The 22,776-nt window shown below is 42.4% G+C and overlaps 1 protein-coding gene and 1 non-coding gene across 2 annotated transcripts; both read right to left on the bottom strand.

The window, feature by feature from the left end:
- Window positions 1-8,451: 8,451 nt before the first annotated feature.
- On the bottom strand, window positions 8,452-21,558 carry Eif4g2 (eukaryotic translation initiation factor 4 gamma 2). The gene is made up of 24 exons (XM_060366205.1): window positions 21,522-21,558; window positions 18,948-19,490; window positions 18,823-18,834; window positions 17,524-17,650; window positions 17,150-17,215; window positions 16,484-16,624; window positions 15,591-15,693; window positions 14,946-15,077; window positions 14,758-14,824; window positions 14,456-14,607; window positions 14,192-14,302; window positions 13,940-14,023; window positions 13,757-13,855; window positions 13,436-13,574; window positions 13,195-13,355; window positions 12,774-12,887; window positions 12,162-12,287; window positions 11,909-12,013; window positions 11,601-11,816; window positions 11,260-11,518; window positions 10,921-11,125; window positions 10,602-10,813; window positions 10,392-10,513; window positions 8,452-9,277 (listed from the first exon to the last, which is right to left on the bottom strand). The coding sequence occupies exons 1-24, from the start codon at window positions 21,556-21,558 to the stop codon at window positions 9,212-9,214; spliced, it is 3,399 nt and encodes a 1,132-aa protein (XP_060222188.1). The 3' UTR covers window positions 8,452-9,211.
- On the bottom strand, window positions 12,558-12,721 carry LOC132647443 (small nucleolar RNA SNORD97). Its single transcript, XR_009585811.1, has one exon. It is a non-coding gene; the product is annotated as a small nucleolar RNA SNORD97 (small nucleolar RNA).
- Window positions 21,559-22,776: the final 1,218 nt, after the last annotated feature.

Genomic DNA, 22,776 nt, shown 5'->3' with positions numbered 1-22,776 from the left:
AGGTCAGTCGGGGGTCAGCTAGAGTCAGCGACTTAAAAGTTGTAAAACTTCTAAGGAGCTAGCTCTGTAAAGTATTCCTCACTCCCCCCACCCTGTGATTCTTTCAGTGCTGTTCAATTAAAAATGAGAGAGAGGCATGCGTGGAGAACGAGGAGGAAAGGAGAGATTGGAAGGGGAGAGGGGAGGGAACTACAGGGAGAATACAAAGAAAATAAATTGTAATTAATAAAAAAAAAGAGCAAAGTGTTATGGGCAGACACGTTCAGACACACAGACAAGGACAGACAGATTCAAAAGACTGCATTTAGGCAGGCACAGATTCAGATGACTGCAACAGACAGATAGGAATGATGGGGAGAGCAAAGAAGAGAATTCAGATCTGGATTCACCCTTGGTTGAATGACACTGTGAGGAAGTGCTTTGATTTCTGTCTCCAATGCTGCACCAATAATTGGTGCATTACTGGTGACTCTGAGTTTACTGTCACTGTGTTCAAACTGATGAAGCTGGCCCTGAGGCTGCTCCCCCTACGGAGACACCCTAGTGAGGGCAGCTTCCTCTCCTTCCCGCCCCTGTGCTGAGTATCCAGGCTGTTGGCTCACCTCCATTGGCCCACAGGGCCCGCTGAGCACAGCTTTATGTTACTTGGTCTGTCTTTCTTCATCAACTGTTGCTCCAGGTCCGGTTTCCAGGGCCCGGCCACAACAAAAAAACACATCTTGTATCTTTTAGATCTATTTTCCAAGGTCCTTCAGTCATCATTAAGGCTTAGCAAGAAATGTTCTTATTTTATTTTATTTATTTTTGTTCTTTACATTTCTTGACAGAAATGGTGGCCAATCCCAGCTACCTGGGATTATCAGCAGAAGGCAGAAGGATCAAAAGTTTGAGGCAAGCTTGGATTATATGGTGAGATTCTGTCTCAAAAAGAAACAAACAAACACATTTATCTAGAGATGCAATTTCTGGACAGGAATTTGACCCTTGGCTGTAGTGGTGATGTCTTCCTTCCGTAGTGGTGATGTCTTCCTTCCTCCTTGCCTCTACCGTGAATTCTTCTAGCAAGTTCAGTTCTTTGCACTTAGGTTGGCACGTGAGCAGTAAAACAGCAGCCGTGTGACATGAGGCAACACTGTGAAAGTCCTCGCTCTGCTCGAAGGTGTTTTGAGGGCCAGAGAGCTGGCCTAGCAGGTAGAGGTGCTTGCCAATAAAGCCTGAGCCCGGGACCCAAATGGCGGGAGGAGAAACCCCTCAAGTTGTCTTTTGGTCTCCACATGCACACCAAGGCTTGCATGTTTCCTTACATGTGAACACACACACACACAAAATAAACACATGATTAACATGATTTTTTATGAACTCAAATTTATAAGCCTTTGGGGGGTATGTGAGATAATTCAGCTACTAATATATCATTCATTGCTATGTTAAAATTCACATTTAAAAGCATATATTACACTAATATGTATTAATAACTGGTGTTTTCTTCTGTCTACATTTCATAAAATAATTTCCTTCAGACTCTACACAGGCCCTTGGCTTGCCAGTGGCTTGCCCTTATGTTTCTTCCAGAGAACTTCACCATTGTGTTGCTTACATAAAGTCCAGGCCTTGGGAATCGGTGTCCCTAGTCAGCTAGAGACATTTTTCTGAGCTCTAGGCCTCACATTAGGACAGCTGGACTTTCCATTTACTCAGTAGGTGGAGACTCTCTTCAATCAATGTATTGTTTTCAAAAGTACTTAGAGCTGGGGAGACGGCTCAATGGGTAAGACCTCATCCTGTCTGCTCTTCCAGAGGACCCAAGTTCAGTCCCTAGCATCCATGTCAGGCAGCTCACAATCTCCTGTGACTCCTACACAGAAACGTACTTACAAGCATAATTAAAAGCAACAACAGGAGCCTTGGTGGCGAAGGCCTGTAATCCCAGGGAGGCAGCGGCAGGTGGATCTCTGTGAATTTGAGGCCAGCCTGGTCTACAAATCAGGTCCAGGAGAGCCAAGACTACACAGAGAAACCTTTGCCTCGAAAAACAAAAACAAACAAAAAGGAATTAAAAATAGCCTGGCAGTAGTGGCACACACATTTAATTCTAGCACCCAGGAGGTAGAGAGAGGCAGGTGGATCTCTGGGCTGGAGGTCAGCCTGGTCTACAGAGAGAGTTTGAGGACAGCCAGGGCTACACAGAGAAAGCCTGTCTCAAAGAAACAAACAAAAGTAATAATAAATCTTAAAGAAAAATATGAGCAAGGTGGTGGTGGTGGTGGTGCATACCTTTAATCCCATGGGAGGCAGAGGCAAGTAGAGGCAAGTTCAAGGCCAGCCTGGTCTATAGAGCCAGTTCTCAGATAGCCAAAGCTACACAGAAAAGTTGTGTCTCAAAACAACAACAAAAATATGTCCTGGACTAGAGAGATGGCTCAGTGGTGAAGAGGATGTGAATTCAATTCTTGGCATCCACCTGACAGCCATAACCACCTGTACCTTCAGGGGATGATGCCCTCTTCTGGCCCCCGAGGGTACTGAAAGCAAACTTGTAAATTTAACACATACACAAAATTAAGTAAACAGATATTTTAAAGTAATCCTTTAAGGTGCTTGTTTTGGCTTCTGATGACTCTTCAGATTGTACAGTCAAGTCCCCAGAACAGTGCTTGAACATCACAAACCAGCAGCGGTCAGAACAATTTCAGAGGGATGTGTCATTCCCAAACAGAACACTGTTGTTCAAAACAAGGTACTGCAAGAGTCTGTGTGGCTGGAAAGAAATGGTGAGGGCTGGATTTTCATTCTTTTCTGAAGAGTAATTTAAACATTAAAAATTGCAAGGCTGAGGACGGGGTTAGCAGTAAAAGTCTTGCCTAGCATGTGTGAGGCCCTAAGTTTCCTCTCCAGTGTTGTAAACAAACAAAATACCACAAAATGGTTGGTATAGGTGGCTGTAGCTGGGGGTTCCCATTGTGTTTGGAAATAAACTCCAATTTTTTTTATTGTTTTGCTTTGTTTTTTGAGACAGGGTTTCTTTGTGTAGCCCTGGCTGTTCTGGACTCACTCTGTAGACAAGGCTGGCCTAGGATTCACAGAGATCCTACCTGCCTCTGTCTCCCTAACGCTGGGATTAAAGGCATGTGCCACCACTACCTGGCATAAACTCCAGTTTTAACTGCTGCATTAAGAGAAGAAAACATGAGTTTTAGAGTTATTCAAACTCTTAGTTTCTGTACTGCTGGCAGACATGACTTTTAAACAGCTGTGTTTCCCTACTGACTAAACTGGAATAAATGATGTCTCTACCTCAGGGCTTGAAATGTTCTTTTTCCTGCCTGAATTATTATTATTTTTTTCTTTTTATTGGGGGCAGGGGGTTGAGACAGGGTTTTTCTGTGTAACAAGCTCTGGCTGTCCTGGACTCTCTTTGTAGCCAGGCTGGCCTCAAAGTCACAGCGATCCACCTGCCTCTGCCTCCTGAGTGCCCAGCCTCCTGCCCGATTTTTTAAAGAGCTGTTATGTTCAGCTCTTGAGGTACGTATGGCACTTTTTTTCTTAGCTTGCCATTAATTTAAATTTGCTTGAATCAGACATATTGGCAACACTCCCTCACTCCGTGCTCCCATTTTCCATTATGGATTTTCACACAGACATGATTTTCACTCAGGTTTCCTTGAAGGCCCTGTATCTGATTTTATAATTTTATAGTTACATAACTTTTAAACTTCTCAAACTCTTAGGCTTCCTCAAAAGGTCATTCCCCACCAATTCATAGAAATTATTAGTATAATTATCTTTTTCTTCTCCTTTTTACTTTCTAATTTTTTATTGCTAAAATGGCTGACTTGTAAATTTCTTCAAAGAATTCTTCTGAGAACTAAATAGAACACCATTGTTCATCCAGTCATGTCATTACTCTTGGTTTGTCTATGCCAGCAGTTGTGGAATATTTATTAATCCTAAGAGGCTATTCTATGACTCAGCTACCTCCCCCCCCCCAACAATCGAAACAGAGGCTTACTGATTTATTAGAACAATAACTGAGCAGGTGCAATTCAAACTAATTTTCTATGCTAGTATGGTTACTTCCCAGTTGTATTTCCCAAGTTATTTGCCAATAAGTCTTCTTGTTTGGGCAGGATCTGCTCCATCAGGCCTCTGTGTCTCTTGTTTCTCCTGGTCTTGTGGTTCCTACCTGAGACCTTCAGCCAGGGAACTGAAACTCCAGCTATTTCTATTCTGCCTGGCTACAGGCTCCAACCTTTTTAAAGAAAATTTATTAATTCATGTATTTTATGTATGTGAGTGCTCTGTCTTCATGCACATCAGAAGTGGGAATCAGATCCCATTTCTGAAGGTTGTGAGCCACCATGTGGTTGCTGGGAATTGAACTCAGGACCTCTGGAACTGCAGCCAGTGCTCTTAACCGCTGAGCCATTTCTCCAGCCCAAAAAACCTTTATTAGCCAGCCAGCGATAATAAGGGAGCAAAGTTTCTACAACATCACTTGGTGCACATAAGAAGGTACTTGTCTATACAGCAACCAGATCTTGGGGGTCAGCATTTGCATTTGAATACACAGCAGCACCAGACCAATCCCCCAACGAGTGGTTCTCAACTTGTGGGTCACAACCCTTTTGGCAAACGTTTATCTCCAAAAAGACTTACATTATGATTCACAAAATTATAGTTATGAAGTAGCAACAAAAATAATTTTATGGTTGGGGGTCATCACACCATGAGGAATTAACTGTATTAAAGGGCCTTGGCATTAAGAAGGTCTACACCCTTAAACTTTGCATCCAATTGAGTGAAGCAGTTTTGGAGTTGTAGGGAGGTACAGGGAAAGGAGTAGGCTGAAAGGCATGGTGGTTCTTGAGGGGGTCGTGGTCCTGGGGAACACGTGTACGCTGGGCACCCAGGGCTGCAGTAAACGGGTGTCTCAAATGCAAAATTTTTCTCTAGAGGAAGGAGAGGCCCTCATGTGCCTTTTTCTTCTAGTGTTGCCTGCAGTCTTGGGCATCCCTCCTACCTCTGCTTCTGTCATCAAGTGACACTTGTCTGTGTTTCTTAGAGATATCATCATACAGGCCCAGGGACTATCCTCAGGACTTCATCTTAACTTGGTCACATTGGCAAAGACTTTCCCAAGTGAGCCACATTCAGGCCTTTTGAGCTGGTGAATATAATCCAGCCCATCGTAGGGGCATTTAGAGGCTGAGTGTGAAGTACTCCAGGTCTCGTGGTCCAACCATGAGGTGATAATGTATCATGTCCATACCAATGTCCAAGAGTTTATTTTAGCTTATGGTTCCAGAGTCCACAGCGGTGGAATGCATGGCAGCAGTTGGCCAGAGCAGAGAGCTGGCTGATATAGTTTCTGCTGCACATAGAAAACAGTGGATGAGGCTTTAAACCTTCAAATCTAAGGATCCGCTTCCTAACCATCCCGAATAGTGCAATGGATTGGGTGACCAAGAGTGCAGATACATGTGCCTACAGGGAACATTTCTCATTCAACCACCAATAACTTTTTGTTAATAAGACCAAAATAGCTAACAAGCAATTTATGGGGGGAAGAGTTTGTTTTGGGATACACTAGCCCATGATGGTAGGGAAGGCACGGTGGCGGTATCATGTCATTAGTCACATTGCACCCACCATTGGGAGGCAGAGACAACTCAGTGCTGGAAACCTCTTCATCCATGCTTCTGTAAGAAATCCCAAAAAACTAGATTTGGATGGATTTTTTTTCTTTCATCCACGCTCTGAGGTCACATCATTTCCATTCCAGTTACGTTGCAGAGGAGTGCTTAAACAGTATACCAAGTCACATGTTATAGGAAGAGAAGGGAGGAAAGGGGAGCTTGGTAACATGGCAACTGAGCTGAATCCTAAGAACCAACCTTAAAAGCCAGCTGCAGTGACTCATGTCTGCAATTCCAGCACTCTTAAAATGAGCTGCAAAGTGGAGACAGGAGAATCAGACAGAAACTCACACATGTGCTGTGTCAGGAGTCAGACCCACCTCCACACAAGTGCTGTGGCAACACACACACACACAGACATCCTACAGGCATGAAGCTTCTCTTTGGATGTGGTTAACTTTCCTTACCAACTTGATTAAGTAAATCTCTGGGTGTGTCTTTGAGGATATTTCCAGAAGTTTTAACTGAAAAGCCCTACTTGAAGTTCATTCTTGAGCTGGGATCTCTGCCTGAACAAAAAGGAGGAAGTGAGCAGTAACCTGAATCACAACACAAGGTTTCATTGAATGCGCCACTTTAAGAGCCTCTAAGTGAGGGAACTATGTAAAGTTCTTGGACAAAGTATGTGTCTGACTTAGCCAAGTCTCAGCTTCCCCAATTAGAGATAGCATGGTACCTGGGAAGATTAGATGGGATGAATCAGCGTGTCTGCTCTGATCCACACACTAAATGCTCAGTGAATGTTAGCTAGGATAACAAAATGCCACAACATAGAGCAGACAATGAGGTAGTTTACTGAAGATCACTGCTAAACAATATAATCCTCCAAGGATAGCCATTTCCACTTTGAATAAAGGCTGGTCTCCAGCCTAAGGCCACTCCAACCTTGAGATTGTTTCTATGACATAGTGGGGGCCCCTGGCTGTGCTCCTTTCTGGGTGTTCTAGACAGCAGCTTGATCGCCTCCTGAATTTTTGTCCTTTTATCTCCCCAGCATGTGGGACTTTCTGAACACCTTTCCCTATTTTCTTTCAAGTAGTAAGTAGTACTCACATGGCTCCCTTCCCTTTATCCTGTTTTTCCCCCGACTACTTTTTTACTACCTGTTAACCATTTTATGTTCCAAAGGGCCCTGAGTGTTCAGCTGACCCAAACAGACTTTAAGGTGTCATTCAGTTGATGGGGACCAAGTTGAAGGCAAAATTTTCAAATGCCACTCCTTGTATCCACATGTTTTTGGATGCAGGACAAAGATCCCTCCTAGGGCCTGGCAGAAGGATCGAGGAACACTCTTGGTGGGTGGACGGCTTTTTGACCCGTTTTTCTGACCCAGGTTCCAGGTGATGTGGCAGATCAGAACCACCCATGTGACTCCAAGTTCAGTTTCTGCTCTTCTCCACTGTCTCCATGGACCAGGACTCTTAACAGTGAGACAAGGTGGGCAAGAGCTTTGTAAGTCTCCTGGCTTACTACAGCAACAATGAGCTACCACTATCTTCAACATCTGCCCCAAAGAGTTGGAGACTCACTTTGGGATATGTAAAAGGACTCTGCCCATTACGGCATGAGCAGTGCCTTTTTTCAAGGGCAAAGTTTTTACACATTTGATCACTGCACTGTGAAACACTAGGATCAAGTGGCACAACAAATGAGAAAAACCCAGGTCACTATCCAAGCATTTATTCATTACTAGTTTTTCTACTGGATGGGACAATACATAGATCACTCTAGTGTGTTAGCCCTGCTACCATAAAGTCAATCAAGTCAATCAGTCAAAGAATCTTTTATCCAGGACATTTTGGATACTAAACCTGACTTTGAATTGCCCTAATTCAAAATTGCCTGCAATTGTCTAAGATTGAAACTCAAAAAACTTGAACTCATCACCCCACTCAGCAGTGACTGAGACACCTGCACTCTCTCCTTGGAGCTCTACAGAATAGGCACAGATGGGGGCTGGGCCTCAACCCCATTATCCTCTGCTCTCCATTTCACCTTTTTCTCAGTTGCTACTCAAGCCTTGATGGTAGGAGCCCCCAAGTGGACTAGGGTTCTGCTGGGAGGCAGCAAGGGTGTTATCTGTCCCTATTCCATCCACGGTAAGCTTCTGGAGCTGCTGATACCAGAGAACAGCTATTTGGCAGAGTACACAGTAGGTTGACCCAGTCAGGCCACTGTCCTTGCCAAAGTATGTTTTTTACAGCAGAGGACTGATACAAACTCTTCACTGTCCCAGCAGAGGAAAGGACCTTGACTGATACAAACTCTTCACTGTCCCAGCAGAGGAAAGCAAGTTCTTTTGAGCAATATACCAACACCTGAAGGTTAAGAGGTAAGGGGAGCACGATTCCAGGTAGAGGAAGTCAATATGCAAGGGCTAGACAAGTTGAAAATAAGAGGAAACCAATTATGCTTGAGTTCTAAACCACATGTGTAGCAGCTGTTTTTTCAGTTTCTTGCTATGGCTGTTTTGTTGTGAAGAATGGAGATTAAGGGCTAAGCTAAATTATTTCTAAAGTGCTTAGAAAATAGAGCCAGAATGACACAAGATCTTTTAGAGAAAAGGAAGCTCCAGACTAAGTTGACAATTTGTATTAGAATGAGACTGATAGGGACAGTCCTAAGGCTGTCTACCAGATAAGTCACATCTGAACAGAGCACTGGAAGTTAAAACAAGACAAATCCATACCTGAAAACTAAATGAACAATTCTCCATAACTTTGCAGGTATTATTTGAAGTCATGTACAACCAACATCAAGTATCACAATGTTTATTGATAGATACAAGTATATAAAATCAGGGCATGAACATGACTTGATAAATTAAGTAGACTTAATTTCAATACTATAATAAGAGGGACCAATTCAAATTCTCACCATTTGTTTCACACCCACAAAAACCACTTCAAGGGCATTAATGATCTCTCAAAACTGATCAGTTTTGTGCAAGTAAACCATGTTTCTTTTAAAAAGACTTGTGCACTTGCCCAGGCTCAAGGATATTAAAATCTAGCACATAAAGCCCATTACTAGAGGTAGAAATACAGGCAATATACTATTACGGCAACAACCATCAATTACAGTTAAGAATTTTTCTGTAACAACCAAATGGATAATCAAATATTGCAACAACTCAAGTATTACTGAGCAAAGTGCATCTCTACAGTATTCAGTGTTGCTATTCAGTTTTCTAACTTAAAACAGCCTATGGTAACTGGCAGCAAAGAAGGTCCTTGCAATAGACTGCCTCTGCTTGAGAACTTAGGATGTAATTATTGCATGCTGCTAATATTCTATCTAAACATTAAGGATACTCCTAAAGTATTTGATGGTAGACTATGATTAAGACATCACACTACAAAAACCTTATGCAGAAGGAAACCTTACTGACGTGCTTCTGCTTTAAATATTGTGAAAAACGTTACAGCGGAATGAATTTTCGCAGTGGTTAGGTCAAATGCAGTTACATCATAGCAACAGTATGTTTTGCACAATTTAAGGCTTTGGCTGGTTCTTTAGTCAGCTTCTTCCTCTGATTCTTCTTCTTCAGCAGTTTCTAGCCAGGTTAGCCACTGATTCACCTGTAAATTACATTTATAATTTAATAGTATACAAAAATTTAGTTCAGGATATACAACCAGGAAATTAACCCAAACTGGATTCCGGGATCTGAATTTTGGCCCTCATGCTTCACCTACTGAGCCATTTCCATAGCTGTCCCCCCTTAAAAAAAAAAAAAAGACCATTTTTTTTTTTGCTGACATGATATGCCTGTGTACCATGCATGTGCAGTGCCCATGATAGCCAGTAGGGGGCACTGGACCTTTGGGAACCAGAGAGCTACAAGTACTTTAAAATTACTGCGCTGCCTCTCCAAGTTGCCTACCAGACAACAGAATCTCACTCATATAGTCCAGAGCCTTACACTGAATTCGTCATGTAGCAGAGGACAACTCTGAACCTAGTCCCTGCCCCTCTAACCCAAAGTGCTGGGCTTCCAAGAACACACACCTAGCTTCAATTAACTACTCAGTTTGACAATTCTACAATGATATTTCAGGAACACTGAAGTCTACTAGTAAAGACAGCAACTCTTCCAATGTAAATTTTATCAGCATATAGACAGGGGAAGAGGGTATGCCAAGTTGCATTCTGTAATTACTTTATCAGATTCTCAAAAGCACAAATTTTCACAAACTAGCCTACAAACCTTAGAAGCTGTGAACCGGGGCTTTCTCAAAATTCAGGGCATAGAAAAATCAGCAGAGGGGGCTGGAGAGATGGCTCAGTGGTTAAGAGCACTGTCTGCTCTTCCAATGGTCATGAGTTCAATTCCCAGCAACCACATGGTAGCTCACAACCATCTATAATGTGAACTGATTCCTTCTTCTGGCAGATGTAAATGCAGATAGAACACTCATATACATAAAATAAATAAATCTTAAAAAAAAAAATATCAGCAGAGTTAGAACCGTTAGCACCAAGCTAGGATCCTTTTAAATTCAAGTTTATATATACTAAGGATTATGGAGTACTTGGTAAGTCAAGTTCTATTCCCAAGACTGTAACTACAGCTTGTAATAGAGTAAAACTGGCTTACTACTTTTGGAAGCACTGACGTTACAAAGAAAGGCATTTAAAATGGTTCCTAAGAAAAACAACAAAAACCAACAGTAAAGTTATAAAAGCACTTACCTGGAACAAAGCCTTGCCTTTTCCTGGAAACTCTTGAGTTATGTCTTCCTTCCAAGCCAAGAAAGCTTCCTCTTCAATAATTTCCATATCATAGAAATGAACAAAAAATCGAAGTAACATGCCTTAAAAAGATAGAAAGCAAGTAATTTCATTATTCAATGTGTTATTTCAGACTGTTCCTTCCCCTACTCTTGACACCAGTCACCTTACCTTTTGGGAAGCTGCTGTTGTAACAGTGCACCTGCAGAGCATACAGGGCACTGACCTGTAGATCCACATGATCATGAAGAAATTTCTGCATCACTGGCTTGAAAGAGAGCAGCAGCTGTTTTTCCTGCTCTAACTGTTCTTTGGAAGGAGCAGAGGAAGAATCTGTTTCATCGCTGGGTGGGCTTACTTCACTAGAAATGTACTGTAAGAAGCTGAAAAGAAGGTCTCATTAGAGTCCCAACAGGTGTCTAGCTCAACACAAATTCATTAAGCCTCTGCTCTACAGACTTCTTTCTAGCAAATGAAACTATTATCTTACCTGGTCATTAAGATGTTCACAAATCCTTTATCTACATGAAGTTTGGGAGAGATGTTATCTTTAATCCATTTATATATAGTTTGAGGGGATGGATCCAGCTTAATTTGTTTCAATAGTTCCTTCTCCAATTTAAGGAGTGGGAATAAGAAACTCAGTCCCTTTCCTTCCAAAATCTCCAACATTCGATCCTTATTCTGATCAATTTCTGCAAAGACAAAGCCATTTCTCATTTTATCAGGTTGGCCTATCTGGACAGACCTTTATAAATGATTTCCTAGTACCCCCAAACCCATTAACAACCCAAATATCCAGTTAGTATTAAGTTAGTCAAACTCTCACCTGGCAGCATTTTCTGCATATTGACCTTGCTTTGTTGAAAAAGTTCTGTTAACCATTCTCGATCTTGTAATTTAGCTAATTGTTGAAGACAAAGTAAGAAGAGAGGGAAGTGGGTGCCACTCTCCAGTGGTTGAGCTAGTTCTGAAATGCTCACCAACTCTGAAATTATAGCACGGGCTGCAAACTGTGCCAAGTAAGATTTCACCAAGGGGATGTCAACCTCCAGTTTGGGGCACTGCTCCAATACGTTTAGGAAAGCCTTGGGAAGAAGACCCAAATAGTTTTTTATTAGTTTGCAACCTTAACTACAAAGTTAACACACTATCAGTAGAATGCTGTACCTGCATGAAGTTGTCACTTGTGGCTATTCCTTCCTGTTTGAGTAAACTGATCAAAGAGCTTGCTTTTTCTTTATCGTCATCACTTCTATCAAGTGACAGGATGATCACTTTGCTTAACATCTCAGGAAGAAAGTGTTTTGGAGCTCTCATTTCTCTTACACCATTGACAGCCTCGTTTGCATTTCCACTGTTCAGATACTCAGTCACAATGGCTTCCTAAGAATACAATCCAATTCCCATTAGTATCCCCTTATCCTCAAATGCTTTCCAAGCAACAGAGATGATTTGTGGGGCTGTCTGAAACTTACAGTCAGTTTAAGAAGTTCTTCCTTTGATGGTGGTGGCTTTTTGCTAGTCTTGGCAGGCTTTTCCTGGATAAGTGGTGGATTAGTTTTGAGACCAAGTTGAGGTGTCTAAGGATAAGAAACAACACACATTTAATCAAAATGAAACAAACAAAAAATAACAGTACTACAATGATGCAGAGGGAAGAAGGAAACACTTGAATCTTCACACATCTTCAGTGGCACTAAAAAGCATGCCATATTTTGTGGCCCATACCTGTCCCAGAGGTGGTGTTTGAGTGCGTGGTGGCTGTGCACTGGGAGGAATCATAGTTATCTGGGGCTGAAGCTTTGGCACCTGATTTTTATTCATTAGGAACGACTGAGCAGGCCTCAAACTAATCTAAAAAATTTTGAAAACAAATCAACACACAACTAAGTTAACAGAGCTAATGAACATTAAATGTTAACATTTTAAATACCCCAAAATTAATACTATACAAAATTAATTAACAATTATGGCAGAAATAGAATTCTCTTAAAAAGAAAAGAGTAAGATACTGTTCACAAACCTTAAATTTGTATCAATTCTCCCAGTATCATTCTATTTATAGGGAAACCACCAACATCTTAACCATTTCCTTATGGTAACTAATAAAAATTACTTAGAAACTTGCCCTCATATCTCATAATCTTCGCTCATAGGACACTGGACATCCAAAGAGAGAAAAAGAAACAGATAAAAAGGTAGAGAAAAGAGAAGTTAAAGAGTAGAAAAGAGAAAAAGAAGTCCAGCTTCCAAGTCCTCTTTCGCGTCTTTTTATAATCATCGGGCAAGAGACTTCTGCACTGACAAATTACTACATAGAAGTAATGTAGGCAAATGTACCTCATCTGCATTAAGCTGTCCTTTCTTAGAAAACCGAGGTGGCATATCCTTCGACTGTCCTTGCAGCTGGGATAAGAGTCCCTGACTCTGGTTATGGTAGAGCTGGCTTAGCCCCTATTTCAGAAAGGGAGAGAGAAAGTCTAGATAAAAATTATGGTAATCAAGTACCAAGGGGAAGAGCCAAGCCATTATTTTGCCCAGAAAAGATGAAACGGGGAAGAGTATCTAACCTATCTATCAAACATAAAGTGATGAGACTCTACTAATCTTAAGGACAAGCATCTTACTTAATTTGAAACAACTGTTCAGAAATTTGGTAAAAAAGAAAAAAAAAAAAGAATTAAAACTCAGCTTCATGACAAATAATGGAGGGCAAAATGTATCATTCTTAAGACTAGCCCTAACAATGTCAATGTCTTACCTGGCTCTTCATAAACTTGCCCCCCATTTCTCCAAACTGCGATTGCGTGGGAGGCATGATGTGTCCCCCATGGCCATTGAAGAGCTGATTTGAACGATGACGTCCCATTGTGGGTGAAAATCTATCCTGGATAACTCCTGGACCAGTACCAATTCCACTACCTTAAAATACAGAAAATTCTTAGAAATCCACTAAAATGTTAACTTAGTTTAACCAAAACCACTGCTTTGTTTAAAATTACCTGGCATTTGTCCAAACATATCTGCCAGTCCCCCGAGTGGGTCCCTATCCATTTTCATCCTTGGAGGCATGAACGGCCCCTCCAGGAAGAAGTCATTTCTCCCTTGAGCCATAGGAGCAGGAATAAACACTCCTAGATCCTTTGAAAATAAAGTGAGTAAGTACTGTTGTCTTTAGACTCCATGTTAATTTACATTATTCACTTTCCAATTCAATAACTTCTCTCCAAAGTGGGGTGAAGGACATTACCAACTCTAGTTTTTAAGAAAAGATAAAAGGGACAACTATAAAACAAGAAATAATAAAAAAAAAAAACTCTTACTTTTACTGCATCTTGACGGATTTGATTGATCGTCTTTGGTCCATTGTCAAGAAAAGCCTTGCGAGGAACCCAATGGTGTTCTCGCAACTCTACGGTATCCTGCAATTTTAAAGAGCATGAATTTTATTTTACTATTCCAAATTAAAAAACTCAAAACTTTAGACACTGTTAAAACCACCTTACCTGCAGTAGGAAACGAATCCTTGCTGGCAATTCCTTACTTAGCATTAAGGAACACATTCTGGCAAAGTACTGATCCATTAAGGACTGACAAAAAGAAAAAAAAGAAAAAAAAAAATCAAAAAAACCACACAATTAGAAGTAAATGTGTACTAGTTAAGGAGTTTTAGATTATTATGCTATAAACTAAATGGTTAAAGCAAAACCCAACTCATAAGACACACTACCTTTACACTATTCTCAACAAAAACATACCTTGGCTCGTTCATGGTCTAATCGAGGTCCCACTGTCCTCATTATCTGACAGAGGCACTCCAAATCCTCTCCCATATCTTTGAGTTGGACTCTCTTCTTCTTTTCCAAAAGCTACCAAAACAATGTGTTATAATCTTAGTTATTCTGATTTATGTAGTATTTCCTCCATAGATTAGCTAATCATCTCAGAGGAAGCAACTAATTTTCCCCAAAATGTAGATATTCCCACCTTACCCCTAAAGCTACCACCCCAGCCATACTCACTGTTTTGATGCACTTATGAAGGATAGATTCATGAATAAGATCAAGCTTGCCAAGCTCTCCGATGAATTTGATGTTTCCCAACATCTTGATCTTAGCAATGGCTCTCTGTTCCTCCTCCTCAGGGAGGAGGGGATTTTCACGCTTATCATAGACTAAGGGAGGGAAGGCAAACAGAATAAAGAAACACTTAGCACCACTCTTTCAAAAGTAAGGCCTGGGAATGCAAGCATGTGCATGCACGCTACACACACAAATAAAACAAAAACACCCAGTACAAGATAATAGCAAATTTAAATTCTTACCATCAACATTTCTGGTTCGGTTTTCAAATTCATCTTGCAATTTGGAAATCAAGAGGCGTCTGAATGTCTATTTGAAAACAAAATGCATCACAGGCTTGGACCAAAAAAAAACAACAACACAAAAACAAAAACCCCCACACAACTTCCAAACTAATTTTAAAACAAAGCAAATAGAAATGGCCACTCACTGTGCTTTGCTTCTGTCCTGGCTGACCCTCTGCTGCTGGGCCATCAAAGTTTGGTGCATCTTCTGCCAATCGCAGACATAGCTGAGCATACAGTGAGCTATACTTTGGCTCTTCTAGGGCTTTGTCCACAATCTACAAGTCATTAAAAAACCAAACACCCCACCATGAATTGGAAACTGAAAACAGCCTCCCTCTTTTTAAAGTCTTAATCTTGTACAACAAATTACAATCTCAATTAATTTGGATAATGCCTTGGAAGAATAAAACCACAAGCTTTTTTTAAAACTCAACATCTCTGGTTTATACCTCCTCCCCAGCTAGAAAATATGGCCAGAATTATAATCAGACACTGCCAACTCTATGGATAGTCTTGCATGTAAAACAAAGATAACACAATCCATTATCAACTATCATAAATTCCCCAAATCACTTTCACAATAGGAAAACAACTAAACAGCTGTTTCTAGACAGCATGGTCAAGTAATGCAAATGATTTAAGGTTCACCTCTTGAATCCTGATGCCATTTAAAAGTGTGTGTTTTTACTAATCATCATTACTCAGACATAATTTAATGCAACAGTTAAGTATAAAAAACTTGGGTATTAAATTTGTCCCCCTCTTCTGAGCTAACATTTTAAACTTACCAGCAGTATGACCCCTTTAAGGATGAGTTTAGACTCTACACCCACATTGAGGAGCTCAAGGCATAGCTTGTCAAACTTTTCAGGAGTAAGCTTATTTAGTATGCTGGAGGAAAAACACATTTCAAGTGTAAGTAAACAAAGTTATTTTTTTGAGCTGAAAAACAGCATTTAAATCTTGACTTTTTCTTTACTAGCTCCCTACACAGAAAAAAAAAGTTCCTCTTTTTCAATTTATTCTTTTAAGAATTCGATATAGCATATTCTTAAACCCATACTCATTTCTGACTAACTCTTCCCACCCCCCTTCATGTTCTTTCTCTATGGAAAAACATCACAAAAACACATAAACCTGTGTTGCAATTTGTTTCTGAGCATAGGGGCCTTGCCCTTGAGTGTCGATGAAAAAATTTCCCTCTTCTTCTAGTAACTCCCTTCTCTTGGACTAAGATTTTTGTCTGGTTTGAACTTATGCAAACTTTGTACAGGCTGGTATAGACGTGTTCTTCTTTCTATCCAACCAAGGAGAATAAACTTCTCACAATTATACGACTTCAGAATCATATCTGGGCTTTCCTGTTTCACTAGAAACCTTTCTAGAACTTACAGCACTGGGTCTTCAAGAACTGACCATGAGTCAAGATGGTTGTATTACCAACCTCACTGAGTGAGCTACCCACTAGACCAACATAGAGATGGCAGTATAAGCCTATGGGTTGTAAACAAATGAGCCTTACTGCCAAATACCAATGGGCTATATACTCTTTAGTTTAATACTCTTCAAAATACTGTTGACATCACAATTCACTAAAATGTGAATCATGTCTGGTGAATTGTGCTCTACACATACTAGAAGACAATTGATCTCTTCTCTCAGAACAGAACTCGACACTTACCCTCTTACTTTCCTGAAGATTGCATCATGTCGTTCTTTTTCATTTGCGGAGTTGTTTGCTGCGGAGTTGTCATCTCGTCTAGTGCTTCGTGCAGGAATCCATTTCTGAGCGTTTTGCCCTGGGGTTTTCCCCAGGAACTCGCTAGTTTAATAAATCAACAAAATGACTTACAATTAAGAAACCCTAAGACAGCATCCACTCATAACAAATATAATTGCCCCAAAACTTTGCTAAACAGGGGGGAAAAAATTCCACCAAATCAAAGCTCAGGCTTCATCCTCCCCCTCCCCCCAACAACAAAGCAATTCTGGAAATATTTTTTTTTTTTTAAACAGTACCAGAATCATCTGGATAGCTTAAAGTAGACTTGGAGACTCATTCCCAATGTCTGCTCTAAGAGGTTTGGGACAGTACCTGAGAATTTTCATTTCAAATATATACATATACTCCCAGGCAACAACAAAACTGTTGGCCCAGGCATCAAACCTGGGCCAACAGACTTAACACTAAATGAGCAAATTCCACAATCAAATACCAATGATAGTAACTTTGGAATTCGAAATTATGAAATTCACATCAGGATTACTGATGACTTCCCAATTATCCTGTCAGACATGGAAAAGGCTGTAATTAATCAAATTACTGTCTTTACAAGTTTTACCATACCTGTTGCCAGCAGTCTTGGGATAGTGCTGAGGTGCACCCCTACTTCCTCCTCCGCCCGAAGAAGCACTGTTACAAAAAATAAAAATCACTATACCACTTATGCCTCATTCAAAGGGGAATCTATTTACATTTTAGAAATTGCACCACATGGAAGAGTGAACTTTGACTTGAGAGATGGCTCAGCCATTGGGAGCAGTTCCTAACACCCACATGGCGACTCCAGTCCTAGGGAATCTGATATTCTCACACTTCAGAGAGGTACAGACATACACTAGGGCAAACCTCTGCCCGCCAAAGCAAGCAGTTTACTCTTTTTATGATTGGTCTTTTCCAACCACCCCCTCCAAAGTACCTACTTACACCCAAAACCATACCTGAAACGAGAAGCACCCCCTTCTGCAATCGCACTCTCCACTTTGGCGGCTTGACAACGAAGAATCTTCAAAAGAATAATATTAATGGATGGGGTGGGGAGGGGAGGGGATGGTAGAAATGAAAAGCCTGGAACAAGAGAAAAACATCAAAATTAGGTACTGTCAATATACAGATCTATAAACCTGATCCAATTACAGCTTATTTCACCACCCGGCACTACAGCTAATTGAACTTTCACTGCACTGCAGCCCTCAAGACCGAAATAGAACAAAGCCAAAACCACAAATTCACGGTAAAATCTTGTTTAGCCACGTGGGATTCCCCAAGTGTTCAAGGATGCAAAGACAGCTTTGGTGGAAAAACAAAACAACACAAAAAAACCAAAAACATCTGGATACTGCCTAGAACGCAGCCGTATTATGGGGCCTTCAAAACAACAGAGACGCCATGAGCGCCGGCGGTGCTACAGGAAAATGTCTGCTGTACTAATATGTGCGGTCTGGGTGGTGACAGGCCGGCCAGAGCCTCATTACCCGCTGTGGGACAGCTTTCTCCTCCGCTCGTCCTTTCACCCCTTCCCACTGGGCGCGTGTGGAAAGCGGCCGGAAGGCCGGGGCCCCAACATGGCAGCAGGCACCTCCGCCCCACTCCGCGCGAACAAAAGAGCAGCGGGTTCCTCCCCCAGGCCCGGTCGGGCCCGGCTTCCGACAGGGGCCTAGCGAGGGCCCAGGCCTGGGCGGGAGGCGCCCCCTCCGGGCCGGCCCTTTGTTCTCCCGCAGGAAGGCGGCCTCCTGCCTGCCCGCCGCCTCCACCATAAATCCCGCGGCTGACAGCGCCTCGGCTGCCACGGCCACAAAGGGGACCGGAGGCCCGTCCTCCGCCTCTCCCGGGCGCGGCAGGCCCCACACACCTCCTCCCCGCCGGGAGGCCGGGCTCCGGACTCGTCCGCCTCGCTGGTCCCGCGCCAACGGCCGGGCCCTGCCGCGGGCCGCGTCCCTGCCGCCCGCCGAGGCGCGAGGCCTGCCACGCTCGCACGCCGTCTCGGACCCCGCGTCCGGGTTCCGGCCGCGCCCGCCTCGGCCGCACGCCGGTCTAGCCCGGGCCGCGATTCCCCTATCCTCGGTCTGCACGCGAAGGAAAGCAGAGGCCGGGGACTCCTCGGTGGCCCAGAGGTAGAGGGAAGGCCGCCCCGCCCGGCTCCGCCTGCGGCCGCCATTTTGTACCACTCGACAAGAAGCGGCCAGGGGCGGCGGCCATCTTAGAGGGCTCCGCTCGGCGGCGGCCGAGACTCCACTCACCTTCACCGAGAACTCAGCAGCTGCCGCCGCAGCTGCCTCCTCTGGATCCGGTCGTCGGGGACGGGGAAGGGAGGGGGAAGGGAACGGAAAACAAAAAAGGGGGAGGGAAGGGGGAGGAAGGAGACGGGGTCGGCCTGAAGCTCTCAGCTCAGAGGAGTCGCTGCTGCAGCCACCACCTGGTACCCGCCGCCACCTCCATAGAGTCCGGCTCGCTGCTGGCTCTGAGGCGTGTCTGAAGCCGAACTTATCACTCTGGGGCGGCCGACCCACCAGAGTCTCCCCGAGTGGCTCCTTCGCTATCCAATCAGCAGCCGGGCTTCCGTCCGCCACCAATCCGCGCAGGGCGGCGGGGAGGAGCCACCGGCAAGCTCGGTTGCAGCGCAGCCCCGCCGCAGTGCGCAAAGACATATTCGCGAAGGCTCTGGGGCCAAGCCAGTGGCGTAAAGGCGGCGGGCCGGCGCGCTGCGGCCTCTCGCGTAGCGCCGGAGCCCCGTGAGCGTGCGTCGCGGGCGGCCTGGTCTTCCTGGGCCGGAGCTTTGTTCCGAGTCCGAGCCTCCCGCCTGCCCGGAAGACCCCTTTCCGAGCCTCGCCTCCCTGACCCGCCCGGGCCTGGCTCCCCGAGAGCTCCTCGTGGCCTCGCGGCCTATCCTGAGCCTGGCGTCTGGGAGCTTAGCTGAGGAGAGGAACGTGTCCCCCTCTAAAGGAGAGCGTTGTTTGTCGGTCCTCCATCTGCAGAGGAATGAGAGAAGGATCAAAAGGGGTTGCTTTGTACCCCAGGCTAGAGGCAGCTTTTCCTCAAAGACTGCTCGGCCTGCTGTCCCCGAGCTGGGCTGGCTAGAGAGTGTTTGCAGAGCGCGGGCATTTGGAAGATTTTAAATTGCAAACGCGTTTTTAAGTTTTTTTTTCTTTATTTAAAAAAAAAAAGTTAAAGACGGGCGGCACAGTGTTTTTCATCTTTTTAAAAATTTTACTTAAGGGCTATATAGGAAAATGAAGCATTTCAAAGGTGATAGTTTAAACTATTTATACTCCAGGTGCTATTTTTAAAAGATGGGTTTTATGTCTGTGTTCCACTGTTCGCGACATTTTAGCTTTCCAAAAATGAAGGTATGTAAACAACAAAAATGTCCCATCTCTGTTTTGAGCATGCATATTTTGATACAACGGGTAACCAAACCAAAAACAAAACAAAACCCTGTTTTTAACAGTCATGGTTTGGAATTCCCAAGAGTTGGGTTTAAAACAAACAAACAAACAAACCAAACTTGATATGTTTCGGTGCTGAAAGACCTACTCCTTAAATAGAATTTTCAGCAGAGAATTGTACTCTCCTTAATATTTAAGTCTGATAATAGGATAGTGTGGCTTTGAAGGTTTTTAATGCAATTCCATCATTCTTATATCTTTGCTATAGAATTAATGCTACTAAATAAAATTCACTTAAAAACTGGAGAAAGCAATTTTTCAGTTTTGAGATTAGTTATGTGTGAAAAAACATCTTTGGGAAATGTTTTTCAAATACAAGAGATTTCACTTTGTATAACTTCTATAACACTTTATAACTTGTAGAAATATATATTCCTCATGATCTACTGAAGGCATCTGTGTGGTAGAAACAGTGGTCAAAAACACCATACTCACTACTAGTGTATATGTCAAAGGATGGTCACTCAGCCCTAAAACATGGATGCCTGTAAAATAAGGAACTTGAATTTAATAATTTTTTTTTTAAAAAGAAGTCAGCAAGATGGTAAAGGCACTTGCTGACATGCCTGAGGATGGAGTTCAATCTCCAGGACCCATATGGTTCACCTCTTACCTCTACATTTATGCTAAAGCATACATGCACACAACAATATTTTTAAAAATTAGTGAATCTTTGCAAATTGTAAAACTCTGCTATGAGTTTTTGCAGTTATGCAGGCATATGAGCTGACAGGGAGTAAATCAAGGTAAAACAAAAACAAAGGGAAAAAAAATCTACTTTCAGTCAGAAATAAGAATTCACAAATTTGAAGTTTCCATCATAGATGTATAAAATTTCAAATAACTGGATTTTAAATGTAACCAAACAGCCTTTTGTTGTTTGTTTATTTTTTTTTTTCAAGACAGGGTTTCTCTGTGTAGCCCTGGCTGTTCTAGACTTGCTTTGTAGACAGACTGGCCTCAAACTCACAGAGAATATGTTTATTCATTTCTACTAAGTCTGTAAAACTGCTAAGAGTCTTGCCTTGTTAATATATTTTCACATTGTTTTTAATCATGTATTATTTTTTGTTTTTTGGAGCTCTCACCATGTAGCTCAGGATGGCCTCAAACTTGGTATCTTCCTGCCTCAGCTTTTTAAGTGCTGTTTGTGCCTGGGATTCCTGTACCACTCACCTCACTGGTTACTATTCCAGCATACACTACTATCATGTCTGCTTAACAATTCCCTGATCATGTAGCTGAAGTCAGAGCTCTCCTAAATTGCTAACATCCTATTGATCAGAGAAGCAAACTTGTAGCCTTATTTGGTTTGAGCCACATAATAGTTTAAGCAACTTGATACTGAAATATTAAGAGATTATATAAAAAAATTTTTTTTCCATTTTTTTTTTAAATCTTAAAATATGACCTTGAAATTCCCATAGGGCAAATGTAGCTGAGTAGATGTTTTCTTTTGGGATGGGGATGTAATTTAGCAGTACAGCACTTGCCTATCCTTCCTGAGGTCATGGGTTGATTCTCAGCCATAGCGAGAGGGGTTTGGGAAAAAAGAACTGCTCTGCAGCTAATCTGACTTGATGCACTCATTTTGTGGTGTTCTCTAGACTTTACAGCCAGTTTGTTTTGAATTGTTCAACCGATTCAGTACATCAGTACTTGATCTTGCAAGTAATCTGTTCTCTTCTGTTTTGAACCTGTAAATGGAATAATAACATTTATACAGTTGTAATGATTAAATGAGATTATATATACAAGGGATATAGCATAGTCACTGACATATGAAGTTATGATTGACTCTGACTTGTCCCTCTCAGGCATGTGTTTTGAGCATTTGTTCTCTGGCTAGTGGTACTTTTTGAAGGCTGCAGAGGTTAAACATGACTAGTGAAGTTCAAATGCAGGCCTCTGAAGTTTAGTTACTTACTCCTGGTGTTGTCTCTCTCTTTTCTGCTTCCTGATCTGGAAGCTTCATCTCACAGTCCCATTACCTTGGACAAAGCCACTCCTGCTATTGAGCCCTCCTTGCCTTGATGAACTGAAATCTCTCAAGCTGTGTGCCAGAATGTTTCCTCCATTTAGTTGTTCCTGTTATTTTTGTCACAACAATAAGAAAATTAACAGAGATGTCCATGAGCCCCTTAGGGGCTGCCTTATAGCTGGAAAGGTACATGTCATCCACAAGCTCTTGCGTTTGAACACTTGGTCCCAGCTTTTGACCCTAGACCAGATAATTCTGAATATTTGGATTTGGAATCCAGACATCAATAGTAATAAAGTTCTTATTTTATTTCCAGGGTGCAGTCAAGTTTTAATAATCATGACCACAGGGAAGAGCATTACAAAAATGACATTTGCAGGCTACAGGGAAGGAAACTACTCTGGCAAATGGAAAATGACTTTTCTCAAGCAGAGTAGGAGACACTCAAACCAGGGGTCTCAGCTTTTAAGTTGTTTACATTCTAGGTTAACCCTACCTCTTCTGCTGGCCGTATTTTTTCACCACTCCCAGACATCCTGTCATCTCTCAGGGAGCCAGTTAAACAGGTATTGCTGCCCTTAAAAATCACTCCTGGGCAGGTTAGATGGCCCAGTGAATAAATGTGCTTACCCCCAAGCCTGACAATGAGTTTGATCCCAAGGACCAATTACTGTAAATTGTCCTCTGACCTCAACAGATATACTATGGTAGGCATATGTGACCCATTTACCCACATATGTCCTTACCTGTGTGCATTTATTTCCTTT

Source organism: Meriones unguiculatus, chromosome 14 (assembly GCF_030254825.1).
Source record: "Meriones unguiculatus strain TT.TT164.6M chromosome 14, Bangor_MerUng_6.1, whole genome shotgun sequence".
NCBI classification, from domain to species: domain Eukaryota; kingdom Metazoa; phylum Chordata; class Mammalia; order Rodentia; family Muridae; genus Meriones; species Meriones unguiculatus.
Note: the sequence above shows the minus strand (reverse complement) of the source record. Positions and strands in the feature narration are given on the sequence as shown.

What these genes read in the sequence shown, in the direction of transcription:
- Eif4g2 (XM_060366205.1), bottom strand. Translation starts at nt 21,558, where the DNA reads ATGGCTGAGAATCAACCCATGACCTCAGGAAGGATAG. An exon ending in ATCTTCAGGAAAGTAAGAGG is followed by an intron (nt 15,694 to 16,483) that starts GTAAGTGTCGAG and finishes TTTTTCCTCCAG; the next exon opens with CATACTAAATAAGCTTACTC. An exon ending in TAGACCATGAACGAGCCAAG is followed by an intron (nt 14,024 to 14,191) that starts GTATGTTTTTGT and finishes TCTTTTTGTCAG; the next exon opens with TCCTTAATGGATCAGTACTT.